The sequence below is a fragment of the Chiloscyllium plagiosum genome, unplaced genomic scaffold (genome assembly GCF_037043375.1).
Source record: "Chiloscyllium plagiosum isolate Xiang-an unplaced genomic scaffold, Cpla_swu_hap1 HiC_scaffold_39, whole genome shotgun sequence".
In the NCBI taxonomy this organism is placed as follows: Eukaryota; Metazoa; Chordata; class Chondrichthyes; order Orectolobiformes; family Hemiscylliidae; genus Chiloscyllium; species Chiloscyllium plagiosum.
In genome coordinates, this window is record NW_028270177.1 from 37,758,042 (window position 1) to 37,776,734 (window position 18,693).

General features: G+C 42.1%; 2 protein-coding genes across 6 annotated transcripts in view; both read right to left on the reverse strand.

The window, feature by feature from the left end:
- The window catches only part of cemip (cell migration inducing hyaluronidase 1), a 239,455-nt gene that overhangs the window by 204,873 nt on the left and 15,889 nt on the right, over positions 1-18,693 (reverse strand). The gene's annotated exons all lie outside the window — the stretch shown is intronic.
- Positions 1-18,693, reverse strand: part of LOC122541088 (cell surface hyaluronidase CEMIP2-like) — a 146,963-nt gene that overhangs the window by 70,979 nt on the left and 57,291 nt on the right. For all 3 annotated transcript variants that reach the window (XM_087981289.1, XM_087981288.1, XM_043677617.2), the window contains 5 exons: positions 14,567-14,776; positions 12,479-12,684; positions 10,515-10,584; positions 6,141-6,269; positions 3,266-3,351 (listed from right to left, as the gene is read on the reverse strand). In XM_087981289.1, coding sequence (XP_087837415.1) covers positions 3,266-3,351; positions 6,141-6,269; positions 10,515-10,584; positions 12,479-12,684; positions 14,567-14,776 — 701 coding nt within the window. The remainder of the gene's footprint in view (positions 1-3,265; positions 3,352-6,140; positions 6,270-10,514; positions 10,585-12,478; positions 12,685-14,566; positions 14,777-18,693) is intronic.

The window sequence follows — 18,693 nt, forward strand, 5'->3', positions numbered from 1 at the left end:
GTGCTTCATCTTTCAGCTCCATTGTGCAACGCATGGTGTGGACCAACTTGGTGAGGATTTCCACATTTGTTTCTGCTGGAATTTCAATGCTGCACTCCCATAGGTGAGCGGAAACAGGGACTCCTCCTTCAGGCTGGTTGGTCTCACGCTGCTCCTTGGTTTATGTGTCCTGTGCAGACACAGCCCATTTGATCTCAGCATGTTGAAAGCACTTGGTGATTGTAGATTCAAATATCCTCATCTCATGCTTTGTACTTGAACATGGTCTTGAGAAGAATTGGGATGTTCTGCTGCCGCTTATCAATGGCCTCGATGTACCTGCAGACTCTCAGAGATAGCGATTGACAGCTTTTCTACAAGTCTGAGCCGCAGAGTGACCTGACCCTCCTCCATTTGGTTAATGTGATCACATCTGAAAATGTGTTGCTGGAAAAGCGCAGCAGGCCAGGCAGCATCCAGGGAACAGGAGAATCGACGTTTCGGGCATTCTTGATCTCCAGCATCTGCAGACTTCACTTTCTCCTCCCTAATGTGATCACATGACAAGCATGCATATGCTAATCTGAACCTTGACCTATCAGAGTTATCCTTCAGATCAGATTCCTCTTCTGTCAATGGGATTGGTTGAAATTCCCTGCACAACTGCAGTTTTGGGTTATCCAATATGGACTCCTTTTGTGAGTATTATGGCAACCTCCCCATTTATTTAATACGGTGCATATTTTATGGGAGAAAGTGGCATAATGAGCCAATGGTCTCCATCCCCACCCCCACTCACCTATTGTACTCTATGCTACTTTCTCCCCACCCCCAACCCCCTCTCATTTATCTCTCCACCCTGGAGGCTTCCTGCCTCTATTCCTGATGAAGGGCTTTTGCTTGAAACGTCGATTCTCCAGCTCCTCGATGCTGCCTGACCTGCTGTGCTTTTCCAGCACCGCTCTAATCTAGACTCAGGTTTCCAGCATCTGCAGTCTTTTTTACCCTGAGATGAGTTAAGGTCAGAAGTCACATGACATCAGGTTATAGTCCAATAGGTTTATTGGAAATTATAAGCGTTCAGAGCTCAGCTCCTCTGTCAGGTGAAAACTTCACCTGATGAAGGGGCAGTACTCTGAAAGTTTGTGATTTCAAATAAATCTGTTGGACTATAACCTGGCATCATGTGACCTCTGACCTTGTCCATCTCAGTCCAACACCGGCACCTCCACAACCTGGGATGAGTTGTAATCCCACCACGGCAGCAGATGGAATTAATAAATCTGGAACATAAAACTCCTCTCAGTGAGGGTTAGCATGGTTACAGAAATACTACAATGAATCATTATACCCTCTTCAGACACACAGAGAAAACGGCAGCAGCCCAGTGGTATTAGTTATAATAGTTTATTATCACTGGCCTGGTAATCCAGAGACCCTGGTATTGTTCTGGGCACCGGGTTCAAATTGAACAAAAGCAGATGAAATTTGAATTCAATAAGAATATGGAATTAGGAGTCTAAATACCATGTACCCATAGTCGATTGTTAGAAAAACCCATCTGGTTCACTGGTAGCCTTTAGGGAATGAAATTGCCATCCTTACCTGGTCTGGCTTACATGTGACTCCAGACCCACAACAATGTGGTTGACTCTTCACTGCCCTCCTGGCAATTAGGGATGGGCAATAAATGTTAGACTAGCCAACAACGCCCTCATCCCATGAATGAAAAGAAAGTAAACCAATAAATCAAATTCAAATATCCAAACTCAAAAATAAATGATATTCTTACGGTTCTGATATAACTCAATAGTTCTGCTCTCATACAATGATTAGATTAGATTCCCTACAGTGTGGAAACAGGCCCTTTGGCCCAAACAGTCCACACTGATCCTCTGAAGAGTAACCCAACCAGACCCATTTCCCTCTGACTAATGCACCTAACACTATGGGCAATTTAGCATGGCCAATTCACCTGACCGGCACATCTTTGGACTGTGGAAGGAAACTGGAGCACCTGGAGAAAACCCACGCATACACGGGGAGAATGTGCAAACTCCACACAGACAGTCACCCGAGGCTGGAATCGAACCTGGGACCCTGGTGCTGAGAGGCAACAGTACTAACTGCTGGGCCACCGTGCCACCTTCTTGTGTTATAATAAGAAAATTGTGCAATAGCCATACCATTTAAACTAAAGGGATCAGAATCACGTTATAGCCAATAAAGGTAAGGAACATTTCCCTTCTACAAATAATGTCTAAGTTCATCAATCGCATTAAAGCCAATTAGTGTTGAAAAAACTTGCATTAAGGCAGAACTGACTGTATATAAATCACAAACCTTACTTTGCATCAATCAAGTTGACCATGCACAAGTTTCCTAAATAAATCCATTTTGGTTCTTCTCTATTAGTTGATTTCTGTTTCCAGTATTTGCTAATATTCCCCCGGGCTATGTCCTAAAAGCTTGTCATGTCTGGCTTAGATTTCTCTTTGAACATTCTGCTTTATTGAATAAGTGTGCAACAGTACAGTCTGTTGGCAACACCCTGTCAGGAGGAGTGCAAAGTTGTAACGAGCACCTCAACAATATCCTCCCTCACCTTGCTTAGAACCTCCACCGTCACACCTAACCGGGTCAACTTATCTACTCAGAGCCTTCCTAGTACCTCACTTTTATCTCTGTTTTTCCTTTTGTGAGTATTATGGCAACCTCCCCATTTATTATAGATCTAGCAAGACTGTAGTCCCTTATAAATTCTGATGCAAAGCAGACATTTGTTGCTAGAGATAAGACCAACAGATCAGCATTTTATTCCTAACGTGCTCCACAGCTCTTCTGAAATCCTCTCAATAATCATGTTCCCACAGAAGATTTGGATTCTCCCTTATAATAGCGCATTGTCTGTTTGCCACTTTCAGTAGTTTTTTCACTTCTCCTCTGTACTTCTTGTATTCAGACTGACCCTATTTCATTAACAGGCTGATCTTTGATATATAGAGCCTTACATATGTCCCCTTTCTCTACTTCACTCTATGTTCAAACTCTTTCATCATCCAGACAGCTTTGGCTTTGGTTGTTCTTCTTTCCTTGTGGGAAAGTATCTCAATTACCTTCAAACCATCTCCTCTTTAAGGAGGACTCACTTCTACGGATTTAAACCAGTAAAGTTGATGCAACTGGCTCAAATAGAACAAAAGGTTGTGGAATGTAACATGTAAATGAGTTTAATCCAAAAATAAGTAAGTTGGTTTGAATGTCCTAAAATAATACGTTGTTATACCTTGCAAAGTCGACAGTAAGAACCTCCCTGGGATCTTCAGCATTGGACTCTGTTGTCTTCACTCCACTGCCAATAAAAAGTCCAGCCTAGGGCAGAAAAGAAAGTCACACTGAACCAATCGAGAAGGTTTGCTCAAAACATTACAAAAATGCAATTCTCCATCATCAATACCAGAACCTGACGACAAATTACACAAACGACAATGCCAGGTGGAATAAAGGATTCTGGATTTTAACTCCATTCTTTGGGGTTTTGGATTTTTATTGAAACTGGCAGGAAATGCTACAATGAGTGAAGGAAGTTCTTCTACGCTCCAACTCCACAGTTCTTTCTCATCCCTCAGATCCAGTTAAGTTGTTTTCATCTTTATTCTAATATGAACGTGATTCTTTCATTCTCAATCGCTTCTTTGCAATTCTCCTCTTCTTGAGGTGAAAACTTTTCTTTCTGCAAGTGTTTGTTCCTTATCCATTTTTCAGAAGTTCTGAGCAACAATTTGCTGTTTCTTGGTTCTTATTTGCTTTTTGATTTCTAAATGTTGTTAAACATCAATTCACAATGTGAGTTTTCCTATTCAATGTGGAGGTCTGGAATGGGCAATTCAAACAGTGAGTTTTAACAGAGACAAAGATGTGATTAAAAGATGGTGGACCAATTAAAAAGTGTCAAACATTGCTTCACCTTTAACTCAACTCAGGGTACTCTGCCTTTGCTAAAACTAACAAACAAGCATCAAATGAGAAGTGAAGAAGGTAGCTTTGTTGAGATCATTAATGAGGAAGTTGTGCAAAAGTGTTCCTTGATTCCACTGTTAAATCAAAAAGCATTTTATTTCAGTTGAAAGATTTCATGAAGGAACGTAATGAGTGGGGAACTTTGAAGCATCAATCCAGCAATGCTAGAAGTGAATATTACACAAGAGTTTTAGCAAAATGCACAGAGCACTGGTAATTGATGGATGCACTGCAGTCAATTAGTCAGATGTGGGGAGGAAGAACACAGAAGCTTGAGAGGTACTCAATACAAAACGTTCCCATAGCATAAAGTAAGTCATTTTCACCAGGGAACATTTCCAACACAGAGTGCTGAATATTGTCAGTATTACAGAGACACAGAGGATGGGTAGCCGCTGATGAGGAACCCAGTGATGTAGATGCAGTTGGGGAGGAAATCGCTGGGATCTTCCTGGTATCAGAGGGCACTCCTGCTGAGAAGTGGAGATGGCTGAGGGAAAGGGTATGTCGATGGAGTCAATGGATCCATGACCAATGACAGGTCTGAAGGTCAGAAAGGTCAGATGTGCAGCTCCAACTCATTTTGCAGAGGGCCCCTCTGAGGGGTCTTATCTGCTTCACCCCGTCTCATTGGTGAAATGTGAGGCATCTTCATTCTAAGGACCTTCTGCCTTTGCTCCTGAGCGATGCCTGTTTGCGTGGTGGTGCCTACTGGTACTCCAAAGGAGTTTTTCATTGGGCCAGCAACAACATCATTCCAGTGTGTACTCCATACCCACATGGGATACGGGATATGGGGCTTGGCTTACAAAACAAACAAACAATCAACAGTAGATTCCATCCTAAGCAGCCAATCCTATGGTTCGATTTCTTCTTTCAGTCTATCCTCTGTTTATATTTTTAGCCATGCACACTGATTGTAGAGGGTAATTTAAAGGTATAACATGAATAAATTCAGCAGCTTTTTGTAATACATGATGCTTTTTGAATGATAGTCTTGGCAGTGCAAGAAGGATTTCATTATTCAATATTCTTCTGTTTGTTCATTGCAATCACTATAATTGTTTCAATTAAAAGGTTTGAATAGCTAAGAGGTCAAATGGATTCCAAGCAAACTAGCAAATTATTGAGAGTTTGTATTTAAGAGTAAAATAATTTTTGTGGTTGCACTTGGACTAAATTAAGAGAAAGCTTGTCCAGGCCTGCAGATAATTCTGGGAAAGGCTGGAATTACAAAATATATTTCAGAGATCCATGACATATACTGTACAAACTTTTGTAACTCATGTACTCAGTCACCGATAGAATAATAGAATTCCTATAGTGTGGAAGCAGGCCATTCAACCCATCAAATCCACACCAACCCTTCAAACAGCATCCCACCAAAACTCACCCCCAACCCTATAACCTTGCATTTCCCATGGCTAATCAACCTAACCTGCACATCCCTGGACACTATGGACAATTTAGCATGGCCAATCCACCCTAACCTGTACACCTTTTGACTGTGGGAGGAAACCCATACAGATACTGGGAGAATGTGCAAACTCCACAAGACAGTTGCCCGAGTGTGGAATCAAACACGGGTCCCTGGCATTATGAGGCAACTGTGCTAACCACTGAGTCACTATGCCACCCCATATCTGGTCTCTGCATTTGTATGTAGCACATTATAAATCCACAGCTTTTTACATACTACATAAGCATATGCTACTTTCTTTAAAATAACAAATAATATAGACAGCATTAAATAAAGGCCATGATTGGTAGCACGGTGGCTCAATGGTTACCACTGTTGCCTCTCAGCACCAGGGACCCAGGTTCAATTCTACCCATCGTCAATGTGGAGTTTGCACATTAACCCCGTGTCTGCATGCATTTCCGCCAGGTGTTCCAGTTTCCTCCCACAATCCAAAGATGTGCAAGTTAGCTGGATTGGCCATACTAAATTACCCATAGGGTGCAGGGATGTGTGGGTTAAGTACGTTAGCCATGGGAAATACAAGGTTACAGGGATAGGATGGGGGTTGGGTCTGGGTGGAAAACTTTTCAGAAGGTCACTGTGGACTTGTTGAGCTGAATGGCCTGTTTCCACACTATAGGTACTCTATTCTATGTTTTGTGGTGGAACTTTTACACACCTTGAAATTGGAATGCACCCTGTTGTTATAAAATACCCCAAGTGGGGTAAATTCAGACTGACCCTCTGGGTATTGACCAACTGATTGTCCAGTAGGAGCTCGATGGAAGATAAACCAAATTCCCACATCCTAGGAAGAAACAAGAAACATTAAAGTTTGTTCAAACAATCTACCAGGGTATTGGTCACAGAGGATCTGAACTCTGCACCATTGTTTCAACATGAAGCTATTGAGCTGACTTCTCTCTTTGATGGTATAGATAGATAGATAAATAGATAGACAGAGAGAGAGAATGAGAGAGAGTGTGTGTGTGTGTTTGGGGGGGGGGAGAAACGGTGCGAAGTAGTTGAAGTAGATTCTGAGGTGAATTTCTGCTGAGTGGCAGTCAAGAGAGGCCAAGACAACAGTCTTTCTTCCCTCAATGACACTCGTTGAGTTGCTGCTAATCTATTAGCTTTTAGGGTCATTTTTCTGATGCCATTCCATAAATGACATAAATTTTCAGTTTCACAGCATGCCATAATCAGACTCTTTCTAGATTAGGCTTTTCCTGACTGGATGCTCATTTGCCATTTTAGACTTAGAGATTTTTTTGTGGTTGACCAGCAGTGGCTTCGAATCAAAGTCCTCTAACCTGACAGTCATTAGCTCATGTCTGCCTGATGATGGGATTCTAGAGCTGTTCTAATTTTATAAGATGCGTGTTTAATTACAGATAAATTATTCCTCTCCTTTTCAAAACAAAATATTCACTTCAACACTTTAAGGACATTTTCACAGTTGGCTGGTAAATGGACTGAAAGGTACATTCAACCCTTTGACCTTTATGTGTGATCACCATTCAAATTGATGACATTATAACAAGTTGCCCGCCACCTCAACGTGTTCCCATGCCAACATTTCCATCTCAGGCCTGCTGCAGAGTTCCAGCAAACTGGAAAAACCACACCTCATGTATTTTGGTAAAACAAACAATGACAGAACTTATACAATTAACACAAGGGCCCTAGTGTTGTAGAACAGAAAGACCTAGGGGTGCAAGTACATAATTCTTTGAAGTTTGCATCACAGGTAGTTAAAAAGGTGTTTAGCATATTTGCCTTCATTGCTTAGATCTTGCAGAGTAACAGTTGGGACATCATGTTGAGGTCATACAGGGTTTGAGCTATGGGGGAGGTGAGTGGACAGGGGCTGTTTTCCCTGGAGCGTCAGAGGTTGACGAATGACCTTATAGAGGTTTATAAAGTCATGAGGGGCATGGATAAGATAAATTGACAAGGTCTTTTCTCTGGGTTGTGGGAGTCCAGAACTAGAGGGCATAGGTTTAGGATGAAAGGAGAAATATATGAAGCAGAGAGTGGTGTGGGTATAGAATGAGCTGCCAGAGGAAGTGGTGGAGGCTGGTACAATTACAACATTTAAAAGGCATCTGGTATATGATTTGGAAGGGTTTAGAAGAACATGGGCCAAGTACTTGTAAATGGAGTAGATTAGGTTGGGATATCTGGCACAGTGGCTGAGTGGTTAGCACTGCCGCCTCACAACACCAGGGTCCTGGGTTCGATTCCCGCCTGTCAATGTGGAGTTTGCACGTTCTCCCCGTGTCTGTGTGGGTTTCCTCCTGGTGCTCCGGTTTCCTCTCACAATCCAAAGATGTACAGGTCAGGTGAATTGGCCATCTAAATTGCCCATCGTGTTAGTCAGGGGTAAATATAGGGTACGGGAATGTGTTTGGGTGGGTTTCTCTTCGGAGGGGCGGTATGGACTTGTTAGGCTGAAGGGCCTGTTTCCACACTGTAGAGAGTCCAATCTAATCTGGTCGGCATGGACGAGTTGGACCAAAGGGTCTGTTTTCATGTTGTACATCTCTCTAAATCTATGACACTGGTGAGGCTTCTTCTGGAGTACTGTGTGCAGTCCAAGGTCACCCTGCTACAGGAAGGATATTATTAAATTGGAGCGGGTTCAGAAGAGATTTACCAGGCTGTTGCCAGGAATGGAGGCTTTGAGTTATAAAAATAAGCTGGATAGGTTGGAACTTCTATCAATGGAGCATGCGAGATTGAGGGGTGGCCTTATAGAGGTTTATAAAATCACAAGTGATATGGATATGGTGAATAGTGAAGATCGTTTCCCCAAAAGTGGCAGATTTCAAAACTAGGGGGCATGCTTTTAAGGTGAGAGGTGACGTTATTAAAAAGAGGGGCAACCTTTTGATTACATAGAATAGTTTGCATGTGGAATGAGCTGCCAGAGGAAGTGGTGGATGCAGGTACAGTTACAACATTTCAAAGACATTTGGATAAGTACACAAATAGGAAAGGCTGGAGGGATGCAAGTGCAGGCAAGTGGGGCTGATTTAGTTTGGGAACATGGTCGGCATAATCTAATTGGATGAAGGGTCTGTTTCCACGTTGTGTGATTATGACTCATCTCTCACTTGGGGACCTTACAGCCTTCAGGGCTCAGCACTGAGTTGGACAATTTGAGAGCACAAACACCTCCTTCCACATCTAGTACTCACCCCTACACCCCAGGTGCTGTCATGTTACAAGTTATTTCAGATACGGCTAGCCCATTTTTGCTTGTTTCCTGGCTTATTCTCAACAAACCTTTTGTCTGCCCAATTATTTTTCTGTCTCTGGGCTCTGTCTCCACCTACCTGCTCCCTCCTTTTCCTCCCAAACCCTCTTCAACACCATAAATATCACATTTTCCTAGTTAAAGAGGTGTCATAGAGGCATAGAGTCATAGAGATGTACAGCATGGAAACAGACCCTTCGATCCAACCCTTCGATGCTGGACTTGAAAGTTTAACTCTGTTTTCTCTCCACAGATGCTGCAGGACATGCTGAGTTTCTCAAGCAATTTCTGTATTTGTTCCCAGGTTCTCTCTTCTATCATCAGTTCTACAATGGACTAAAGATCCACTCTGCTGTGGTGAGAATATTTATCTTTTCTGTTTACAATTTCAGAGGGATAAAAACTAGAACTCAGAATATATCACACCAGAAATAGACTGCCATCGCCAGACAGTCATCATCACTGGCTTCAGATCCTCTGCATGTTGCATGCACAAGCGACCAATGGGATGGGGAAAAATTTTAAACAATGTCAGGTACCTTTGGGAATTTTCAGTGATTTAGCCTATTGGAATTTCTGAATTTTCTGACCCAACTAAAAAACAAGACAAAAGGCAATCGAATCTAGTCTGAGCTGACAAAGAGAGCCATATTTAGAAAGTTGGCCTCTCTTAAGTTTGGGGTGGACAAGTTTGAGAAATATTTCAATCTAAAGAATTAATTTAGCTGGTTTGTTGTGATTTTGTATATTGCAAGGAATTTGCTAAAATTTACTACAGATATAATTAGATTATTTAGTAAACTAGTGTACAATAGAACAATACAGCACAGGAACAAGCCCTTTGGCCTACCATGTCTGTGACAACCATGTTGCTATTTTAAACTAATCCCATCTGCCTACACATGGTCCATATCCCTCTATTCCACGTCTGTTCATTCAAGACTGTCCATGTCTGTAAACATTGTTAACATACCTGGTTCTACCACTGCCCTTGGCAGCATGTTCCAGGTTTCTGCCACCCACTTGTGTAAAAAAGCATGCCTCACGCATCTCATTTTCAACTTTCCCCTCTATGTCCCTCTCGTATTCAACATTTTCCAGCCTGGGAATAAAACTCCAACTATCCATCTTGTTCATGCCCCTCAATTTGATATACTTCTGTCAGGTCACCCCTCAGCCTCCAATGCTCTAGCAAAAACAATCTAAGTTTGTCCAACCTCTCCTTGTAGTTAATACACTCAAATTGAGGCAATGTCCTGGAAACATCCTTTGCACCCTCTCCAAAGCATCCACATCCTTTCTTAAGTGAGGCAACCAAAACTGCACACCATACTCCAAATGTCACCTAACTAAACTCTTACGTAGCTGCATTATAACTGGCCAACTTTTATATTCAATGTTCTGAATGATGAAGGCAAGCACATGTACCCCTTCTTTACCATTTGTGTTGCCACTTGCAGGGAGCTATGGACTTGGACCCCAAGATCCTTCTATACATCAATGCTCCTAAGGGTCTTACTATTTAATGCACATATTTGATGTTTGGGATCTTTTGACAAAAACTATTAGTCTGTCAGAGATTTGCAAATATACATATGATAGACTACACCCAAATCATGGTGTCATGACCAGATGCCAGGTCCGAAAATTAAACCCTTTATTTTAAGGGTCATGGGGTCCATGTATAGGCAAGACCAAATAAAGAGGAGAGGAACACATTTAAAGCTCAAACCCAGATTTCAAGCTTGACATTTAAAAAGTGTTTGCAAACATCAATTAAGTGGGTCTTACCTGAGCCCCAGCTGCTGCATTGTTGATAAGATGGTTGTTTGGATTGGAAATCCAGAATGTTGTGACAGCCCTGAAAAATTAATATTTCAGTTTAGCTGGGTCAACAGTAATGGAATAAAACTGGTTTCTTCTGAACAGGAGAGTTGGAGCAATAAAACTAATCAGTGAGTTATGCACTTGAATAAGTAAGGCAGGCAAGGTTTGAACAGACCCAAATTCCCTCCTCAGTGCAATGCATTTAATTGATTGGTTAACTTTGATATACACATGAAGCACTTAGACAATTGGGAAATGTAATAAGGTGCTATTTAAACACCATGGTTTTGTTTTAACGTTGGGATAACAATACCAGGTATTCTAAACCTCGTCTTACTAACTTAGTTCCAGGGATATCCACTGTATTGAATATTTTACAAATTCAGCAAAAAGCAACCAACCTGAAGATCACATTTGATCCATTATTAATATTTTATTTCAAAAATATACTTTATTCATAAAAATATGTTTATATCCAAAAAGAGTCAGTGAAATAGTTCAGTAAGTACGAAGGAACAAACAAACATTAGAGTTTGACTCTATCCAACAAAAAAACCAAAGGCATTTCTTACTGGTGTAAGGTCATATTTACATGTATTTAAGGCACCAGCAGGGTGCAATTATTGAACAGACTCCCATTTTTATTAAAATATTAGCATTTTTTAAATAATAAGAGACAACCAGCTGCAATGAAATTTGAGAAATAGTTTAACTGCCACTACTGCCACATGGTGGATTAGTGGTGCTGGAAAAGCACAGCAGTTCAGGCAGCATCTGAGGGGCAGTTAAATCGACGTTTCGGGCAAAAGCCCTTCATCAGGACTGCCACATGGGCAACACGGTGGGTCCGTGGTTAGCACTGTTGACTCACAGCATCAGGGACCTGAGTTCAATTCCCGCCTCGGGTGACTGTCTGTGTGGAGTTTGCACATTCTTCCCGTGTCTGCATGGGTTTCCTCCCACCATCCAAAGATGTGTAGGCCAGGTGAATTGGCATGTTGAACTGCCTGCAGTGTTTGATGCATTAGTCAGCAGTAAATGTAGGAGGGGGTGGGCTATCCTACAGAGGGTCAGTGAGGACTTGTTGTGCTAAAATAGCCTGTTTTCACACAGTAAGGAATCTAATCTACTTTCTCTCTTGTTATTGTGATGATGTTAATTTCAGTCTTGTGTCTGTACAGTGTCGGTTCAAGCATCACACTTGGACAAACAGAGGTTAGTAGTCAAACCCCTAAGTTGAAAGTTAAACCTACACCTTTCCCACTTATTCTGGTTCCATTGAAACATCCAATCCTTAACTAGTTTGTGTGATGTCCCACACAATGGATTGGATGTAGAAATTTAAAATAATCTCCAACCCAAATCCAACCAACATCAAACCTACCCACTTCTGGCTTTAACAGAGCTGCGTCAAGAAACCAGGAAGAGGATTGTTCACAAATATTTTCATGAAGCTGTCTTTCCAACTTTTATCACCACTTTGAATGTAACCCAGGTCAAACAGGTTTCCTGGGCCTGGGGAAACTGGGCGGAGAAAGGAATCAAAGCTTACTGTGTGGAAATGGTTACTGTTTGTCCTCACTGAGATCTGCTCAGTGTTAGCTGTTTCTTAAGATGCATCAGTAACGTTCACATTACCAATCAGGTTTCCCTGATTGTAGCTTTTGGTCTGCTCAGCCTGACTGACAGGAATAGGTTTAAACATTAATCCCCATAATTAAAGAATAGAAATTTATGCTGTGAGTTTGTCATTTTCCTATGGTCCTAGGCTGTTTAAGGAGATTTGCCGACATTTTGCACTCAAGCATAACCCAGTGAGACTGATAGGAAGCATAAGCAAGGCTTGACATTGGGACAGTGGTCTCATTTTCAGATCCAACCTCTAAGCTTACATCCACAGAGGACAGCCCAGCTTGGGTTTAACTTACATGCAGTCAGCGCTTGGCACAGGAATGTAATTTCCATAAATGTGATCACGGATTGTAACGCACATGATCTCATTGCGGTCTGAAGGAAGAATAGTGCCTGGCTTAGTAAGGAGGCCCAGGTTGTGATATAGTATGTTTCTCTGTTCCACTCCATCCTCCAGAAAGAAACAGTGGCCCAATGTGTTGTAACCTATTGTGTGTTTTACCTGCAGGAAGAGATGATTAGACTGTTCATATCACTATAATTAGGTCAGAAGCTAAATATATTAAGTTGGAATAAAAAGCTGGTCTAATGGAAACCACTGTGAATGGTCATAAAAATTCATCTGCTTGACTAATATCCTTACCTTACCTGGACTGACCCATGTGACTCCAGAACCACAGCAATGACTTCTAATACTGTCTTTGCAATTAGGGATGGCCAATAAATGTTAGCCTAGCCAGCAATGCCCCATCCCATCAATGAGTAAAAGAAAACTGCCCTGTTTAAAAAGGGAGATGTGAATGTAGCTCATTCTGTTCACCTTAGACCAGCCTCCCTAAAGGTAGAGGCATTGCCTAGAAAGAGTGGGGGAAATCCCTGCTCTCACACGTAAACATTAAGTTACAAGTTGTCTGGCTCCCCATTACAGAAAGCCAGGTTTAACACCATTCTGAACTCCAGACGTACATTGTGCACTGTCAAACCTAAGAAGTGTAAGGAGTAAAACGGTTTGATTTGAACAGTAGGACAAAACAGTGTTAGCAAAATCAGTGCTCCCTACAAATACATTTCCCATTGAAATCAATGTAAAGGAAACACTGGGTTGTAAAATGTTAGAGATCGAGAACTTGAGGAGAAAAATCCATCCCTTAATTATAAGGTTGCAATAGAAAGGAAAATAAAGAGAGATTAATATGGCTGTTTCCAGGTATACAGAATTGTAGTGATGTGGAAAGATCAGGGGGTGGGATTGTTTCTTCTAGAAATTGCCTGGATGGGTACAGCTGCAAGATAATTCAATATCAAATAGGGCAAAGCAGCCCATTTGATTGGCACCCCAATGAGTTTTTACTAATTTGACAAAAAAAATCCAATGAAAGTCTGAATTTGACAGACTTTCCATTTTAGCCTTGAGACTTTACAGGAGAAAATAATTTATCCGTCAAGCCCTTTATAAAGAAAAAATTCAACACAAAGTAATTGATATCGTGACCATGAAATAGCACATTCTTAAAACATTGACCACGGAAAATATTGTAATCAAGATTACACTGTCCAAGTATTTGATACATCATTACTGATTAAACTTGAACAGTTACACAATACCTGGTGATTCTGTGTAGTTTGTGGGACAACATAGAGCAGAAAAAGTTCAAACACCAATCAGAGAGTTTCATTATAAATTAGACACAGCACATTAAGTACAGAAAGTTAAACAATTTAAACAAACCCTGTAAAAATCAATGTCAGGGATTGGAGCAAATGGAGGACGTATGATGACTGGGAGAAGGAAAAGAAAGGATTTGCCTTTATTTAAAACACTGTTTATTTAATGCCTACATGGGACAAAATAAATATTTCTATTCGTACTTTCATTGGATGTGGGCAATACTGACAAGACCAGCCTTTGTTGCCTATCCTTAAATCCCGTTGAACTGAAAGTCTTCCTCAGCTATTGCAAAGGGCAATTAAGAGTCAACCATGTTGCTGTGGTTCTGGAGCCACATGTAGGCCAGACCAGGTAAACATAGCAGATTAAATATGGCAGTGAACCAGATAGGTTTGATAACGATCAAAGAGGATTTCACAATCACTATTGCCAGTACCAGCTTTCAATTAATTAACTGAATTTAAATTCCACCACTGCAGTGGGATTCAAATCAGTATTTCCAGAACAGGGTTCTGGATTACCAGCTCTCTCTGCCTCCCTCGCTGCATCTCAACAAAGGATTCATTTGATGAACAGTTTTTGCTAGCAGCCTGGATGAGCAGGCATGAGCAGAGATGATTAATGTCATTGCACTGTACTCTGACCTGAAGTGCTCATGTAGGTTCAGTCTTAAAAGCTTGTAAAGAAAACAGACTCAACATTCAGTCTGACTTACCAACAGGCCATTTGTTCCATGTATAGCAACGCATCTGGAGAAACAGTGATGAATGGCTACATTGTCCACGTAGGTTGGTGGATTGTACCCACCCTTCTGGTCCACATCTCCAGCCAGGTGAAAGTGGACTGGATAACTCCCGAGAATCTGCTGGCCCATGTTCGTCAGCTCCACACCAGACAAGTGAACTGAGGCAAAGTTTTGTAGGATCTACTGAGGCAAGATCAAAGACTTAACTCAGGGTTCCATATATCGTATCAGAGAAACAAATCATTAAGAATTCACATCAAGATGTTCTACAAGATGTATATGTGCAAGACTTGACCCTACTCTTGGGAAATAAGTCAGGCCGGGTGATTGACTGTCAGTGGGGGAGCACTTTGGGGCCAAGGACCATAATTCTATTAGATTTAAAATAGTGGCGGAAAAAGACAGACCAGATCTAACAGTTGAAGTTCTAAATTGTAGGAAGGCCAGTTTTGACAGTATTACGCAAGAACTTTCAAAAGCAGACTGGGGGCTGATGTTCACAGGTAAAGGGACGGCTGGAAAATGGGAAGCCTTCAGAAATGAGAAAATGAGTATATTCCTGTTGGGGTGAAAGGAAAGGCTGGTAGGTATAGGGAATGCTGGATGACTAAAGATATTGAGGATTTGCATAAGATAAAGAAGGAAGCATATGTCAAGTATAGACAGGATAGATCGAGTGAATCCTTAGAAGAGTATAAAGATAGTAGGAGTATACTTAAGAGGGAAATCAGGAGGGCAAAAAGGGACATGAGATAGCTTTGGCAAATAGAGTTAAAGAGATTCCAAAGGGTTTTTACAAATACATTAAGGACAAAAGGGTAACTCAGGAGAGAATAGGGCCCCTCAAAGATCAGCAAGGCGGCCTTTGTGTGGAGCTGCAGGAGATGGAGGAGATACTAAATGAGTATTTTGCATCAGTGTACACTGTGGAAAAGGACAGGAAAGATATAGAATGTAGGGAAATAGATGGTGACATCTTGAAAAATGTCCATATTACAGAGGAGGAAGTGCTCGATGTCTTGAAAGGCATAAAACTGGAGAAATCCCCAAAACCTGATCAGGTGTACAATAGAACTCAGTGGGAAGCTAGGGAGATGATTGTTGGGCCTCTTGCTGAGATATTGGTATCATCGATAGGCACAGGTGAGGGGCCGGAAGACTGGAGGTTGGCTAACATGATGCCACTGTTTAAGATGGGTGGTAAGGACAAGCCAGGGAACTATAGACCAGTGAGCCTGACGTTGATGGTGGGCAAGTTGCTGGAGGGAATCCTGAGGGGCAGGACGTACATGTATTTGAAAAGGCAAGGACTGATTAGGGATAGTCAACATGGCTTTGTGCGTGAGAAATCATGCCTCACAAACTTGATTAGTTTTTTGAAAAAGTAACAAAGAGGACTGATGAGGGCAGAGCAGTGGATGTGATCTACATGGACTTCAGTAAGGCATTCGACAAGGTTCCCCATGAGAGACTGGTTAGCAAGGTTAGATCTCATGGAATACAGGGAGAACTAGCCATTCGGATATAGAACTGGCTCAAAGGTAGAAGACAGAGGGTGGTGGTGGAGGGTTGTTTTTCAGACTGGAGGCCTGTGACCAGTGGAGTGCCACAAGGATCGGTGCTGGGTCCTCTACTTTTTGTCATTTATATAAATGATTTGGATGGGAGCATAAGAGGTACAGTTAGTAAGTTTGCAGATGATACCAAAATTGGAGGTATAGTAGGCAGCGAAGGTTACTCGGATTACAACAGGATCTTGATCAGATGGGCCAATGGGCTGAGAAGTGACAGATAGAGTTTAATTTAGATAAATGCAAGGTGCTGCATTTTGGGAAAGCAAATCTTAGCAGGACTTATACACTTAATGGTAAGGTACTAGGGAGTGTTGCTGAACAAAGAGTGCAGGTTCATAGTTCCTTGAAAGTGGAGTCACAGGTAGATAGGATAGTGAAGAAGGCATTTGGTATGCTTTCCTTTATTGGTCAGAGTATTGAGTACAGGAGTTGGGAAGTCATGTTGCAGCTGTACAGGACATTGGTTAGGCCACTGATGGAATATTGCGTGCAATTCTGGTCTCCTTCCTATCGGATGAATGTTGTGAAACTTGAAAGGGTTCAGAAAAGATTTACAAGGATGTTTCCAGGGTTGGAGGATTTGAGCTATAGAGAGAAGCTGAATAGGCTGGAGCTGTTTTCCCTGGAGCATCGGAGGCTGAGGGGTGACGTTAAAGAGGTTTATAAAATCATGAGGGGCATGGATAGGATAAATAGGCAAAATCTTTTCCCTGGGATTGGGGAGTCCAGAACTGGAGGGCATAGGTTTAGAGTGAGAGGGGAAAGATATAAAAGAGACCTACAGGGCAACGTTTTCATGCAGAGGTATGTGTATGTGTATGGAATGAGCTGCCAAAGGAAGTGGTGGAAGCTGGTACAATTGCAACATTAAAGGGCATTTGGAGGGGTATATGAATCAGAAGGGTTTGGAGGGATATGGGCTGGGTGCTGGCAGGTGGGACTAGATTGGGTTGGGATATCTGGTCGACATGGACGGGTTGGACTGAACCGTCTGTTTCCACGCTGTACATCTCTATGACTCTAAGATGTTTCAAGATTCATTTGTTCATGCAGTTTCAAAACACTGCTGAATGGGGCTTGGAGTGGAAACATTCCAGGAATGAGGATTTCTGCCTAACTTCCAATAAAGCAAGGACACTATGATCCATCTTTCTAGGTTTGAAGTTAATCACCCATGCATTGTAGCCAGGAGGAGCCACCTCATACTCAGCCTCAGCAAGACACAGTCACCTACAATGATAAGCCAGTGGAGAGAATAAATCAATCAGCTCCACTTTTGGTCAGCTTTTAAGAGATTTAAAAACAGTCTATGTCTCTAAGGCTGGAATTGGCTATAGTACATTGAGTTTCCAACAGGAAACAGTATGATTATGGGCATTGGCACTTACACTGATACCAGTCCATCTGTATACTATTCATATTCTTGTCTCCCCATTCCTTGAAACCTGTTCTGCAGCTGCTGGATTTCATTCATGGTTCGGTCAATGCACTAATGTGATCAATTAAATCTCAATGCTCCCTGGAAATTAAATTTTGTAGAATGTACATTTCGGAATTGTTCAGGCGTAACCAGCATGTGCCTGGGATGTAACATTAGAATACTACCGTCCACTACAAACTCTACCCCCTCATCAACAGTATACAGGAAGGAGCTGAGAAACTGTATGCAAAGTAACGGTTGCCATGGGGTGAGGAGATCTTCCACCAATGTGAATGAAAATTTTATAAGCACGCCAGCCTGCTGCTTTCTCTCTGGGTGGAGTGGTTTCTGACCAGGATTGTAAAGAGAACTCTCAATGAGAAACTAAAGAAACAACATCCTAAACCATTTACAGGATGGAAGTGAACAAGTGCTCATCAATTGTACCTCCCCAAACCAGGATGTTCCTCGCCAAGCAGGCAAAACAGCTCACCACCACTTTCTCAACAGCAACTGTAGATGTGTAGTAAATGCTGGCCCAGCCAGTGATACCCACTTCCTACGAATGAATGTAAGGTGTAGTGGCGCACCATAAACTGTTCCATTGGAAATCTTCCATTGTTCTAACTTGTATGTTTAGGCAGAACATTAGGGAGCACCTGGGGACAGAGAGACTGTGCAAGGCTGTCAAAACGACGCAAGACTATTCCTGCCATCTTGTGTGATGGCTCCTATACCTGTAGCCTAAATGAGTGACTTCAGTGGCCAATTAATCGCCTCTTGTCCTCTCCACTGAGATGAACCACCAAATGGAAGGGGATCAGGGAACCATCAGATAAATTCTCAGTAGGCTTCTGTACGGGGCCTCCAGTCACTTCATGGGCATGATCTGGCTCATAGAGGGGGCCCTTCAGCAACAATGGCCACCTCAGTGGCATTGGCATCATTTGCCTGACTGGCTGGACCCAGTACCCAAGACCTTATTCTGCCGTCCATGTCCATTGACATGTGCTCATTCTCCAGGTTCCATCCTAGGGATTGGCTTCAATTCCCCAGCTCTGATTGGAGCAGCAGCTTTTTGTTTAGGGTGGATTGCCATCCTC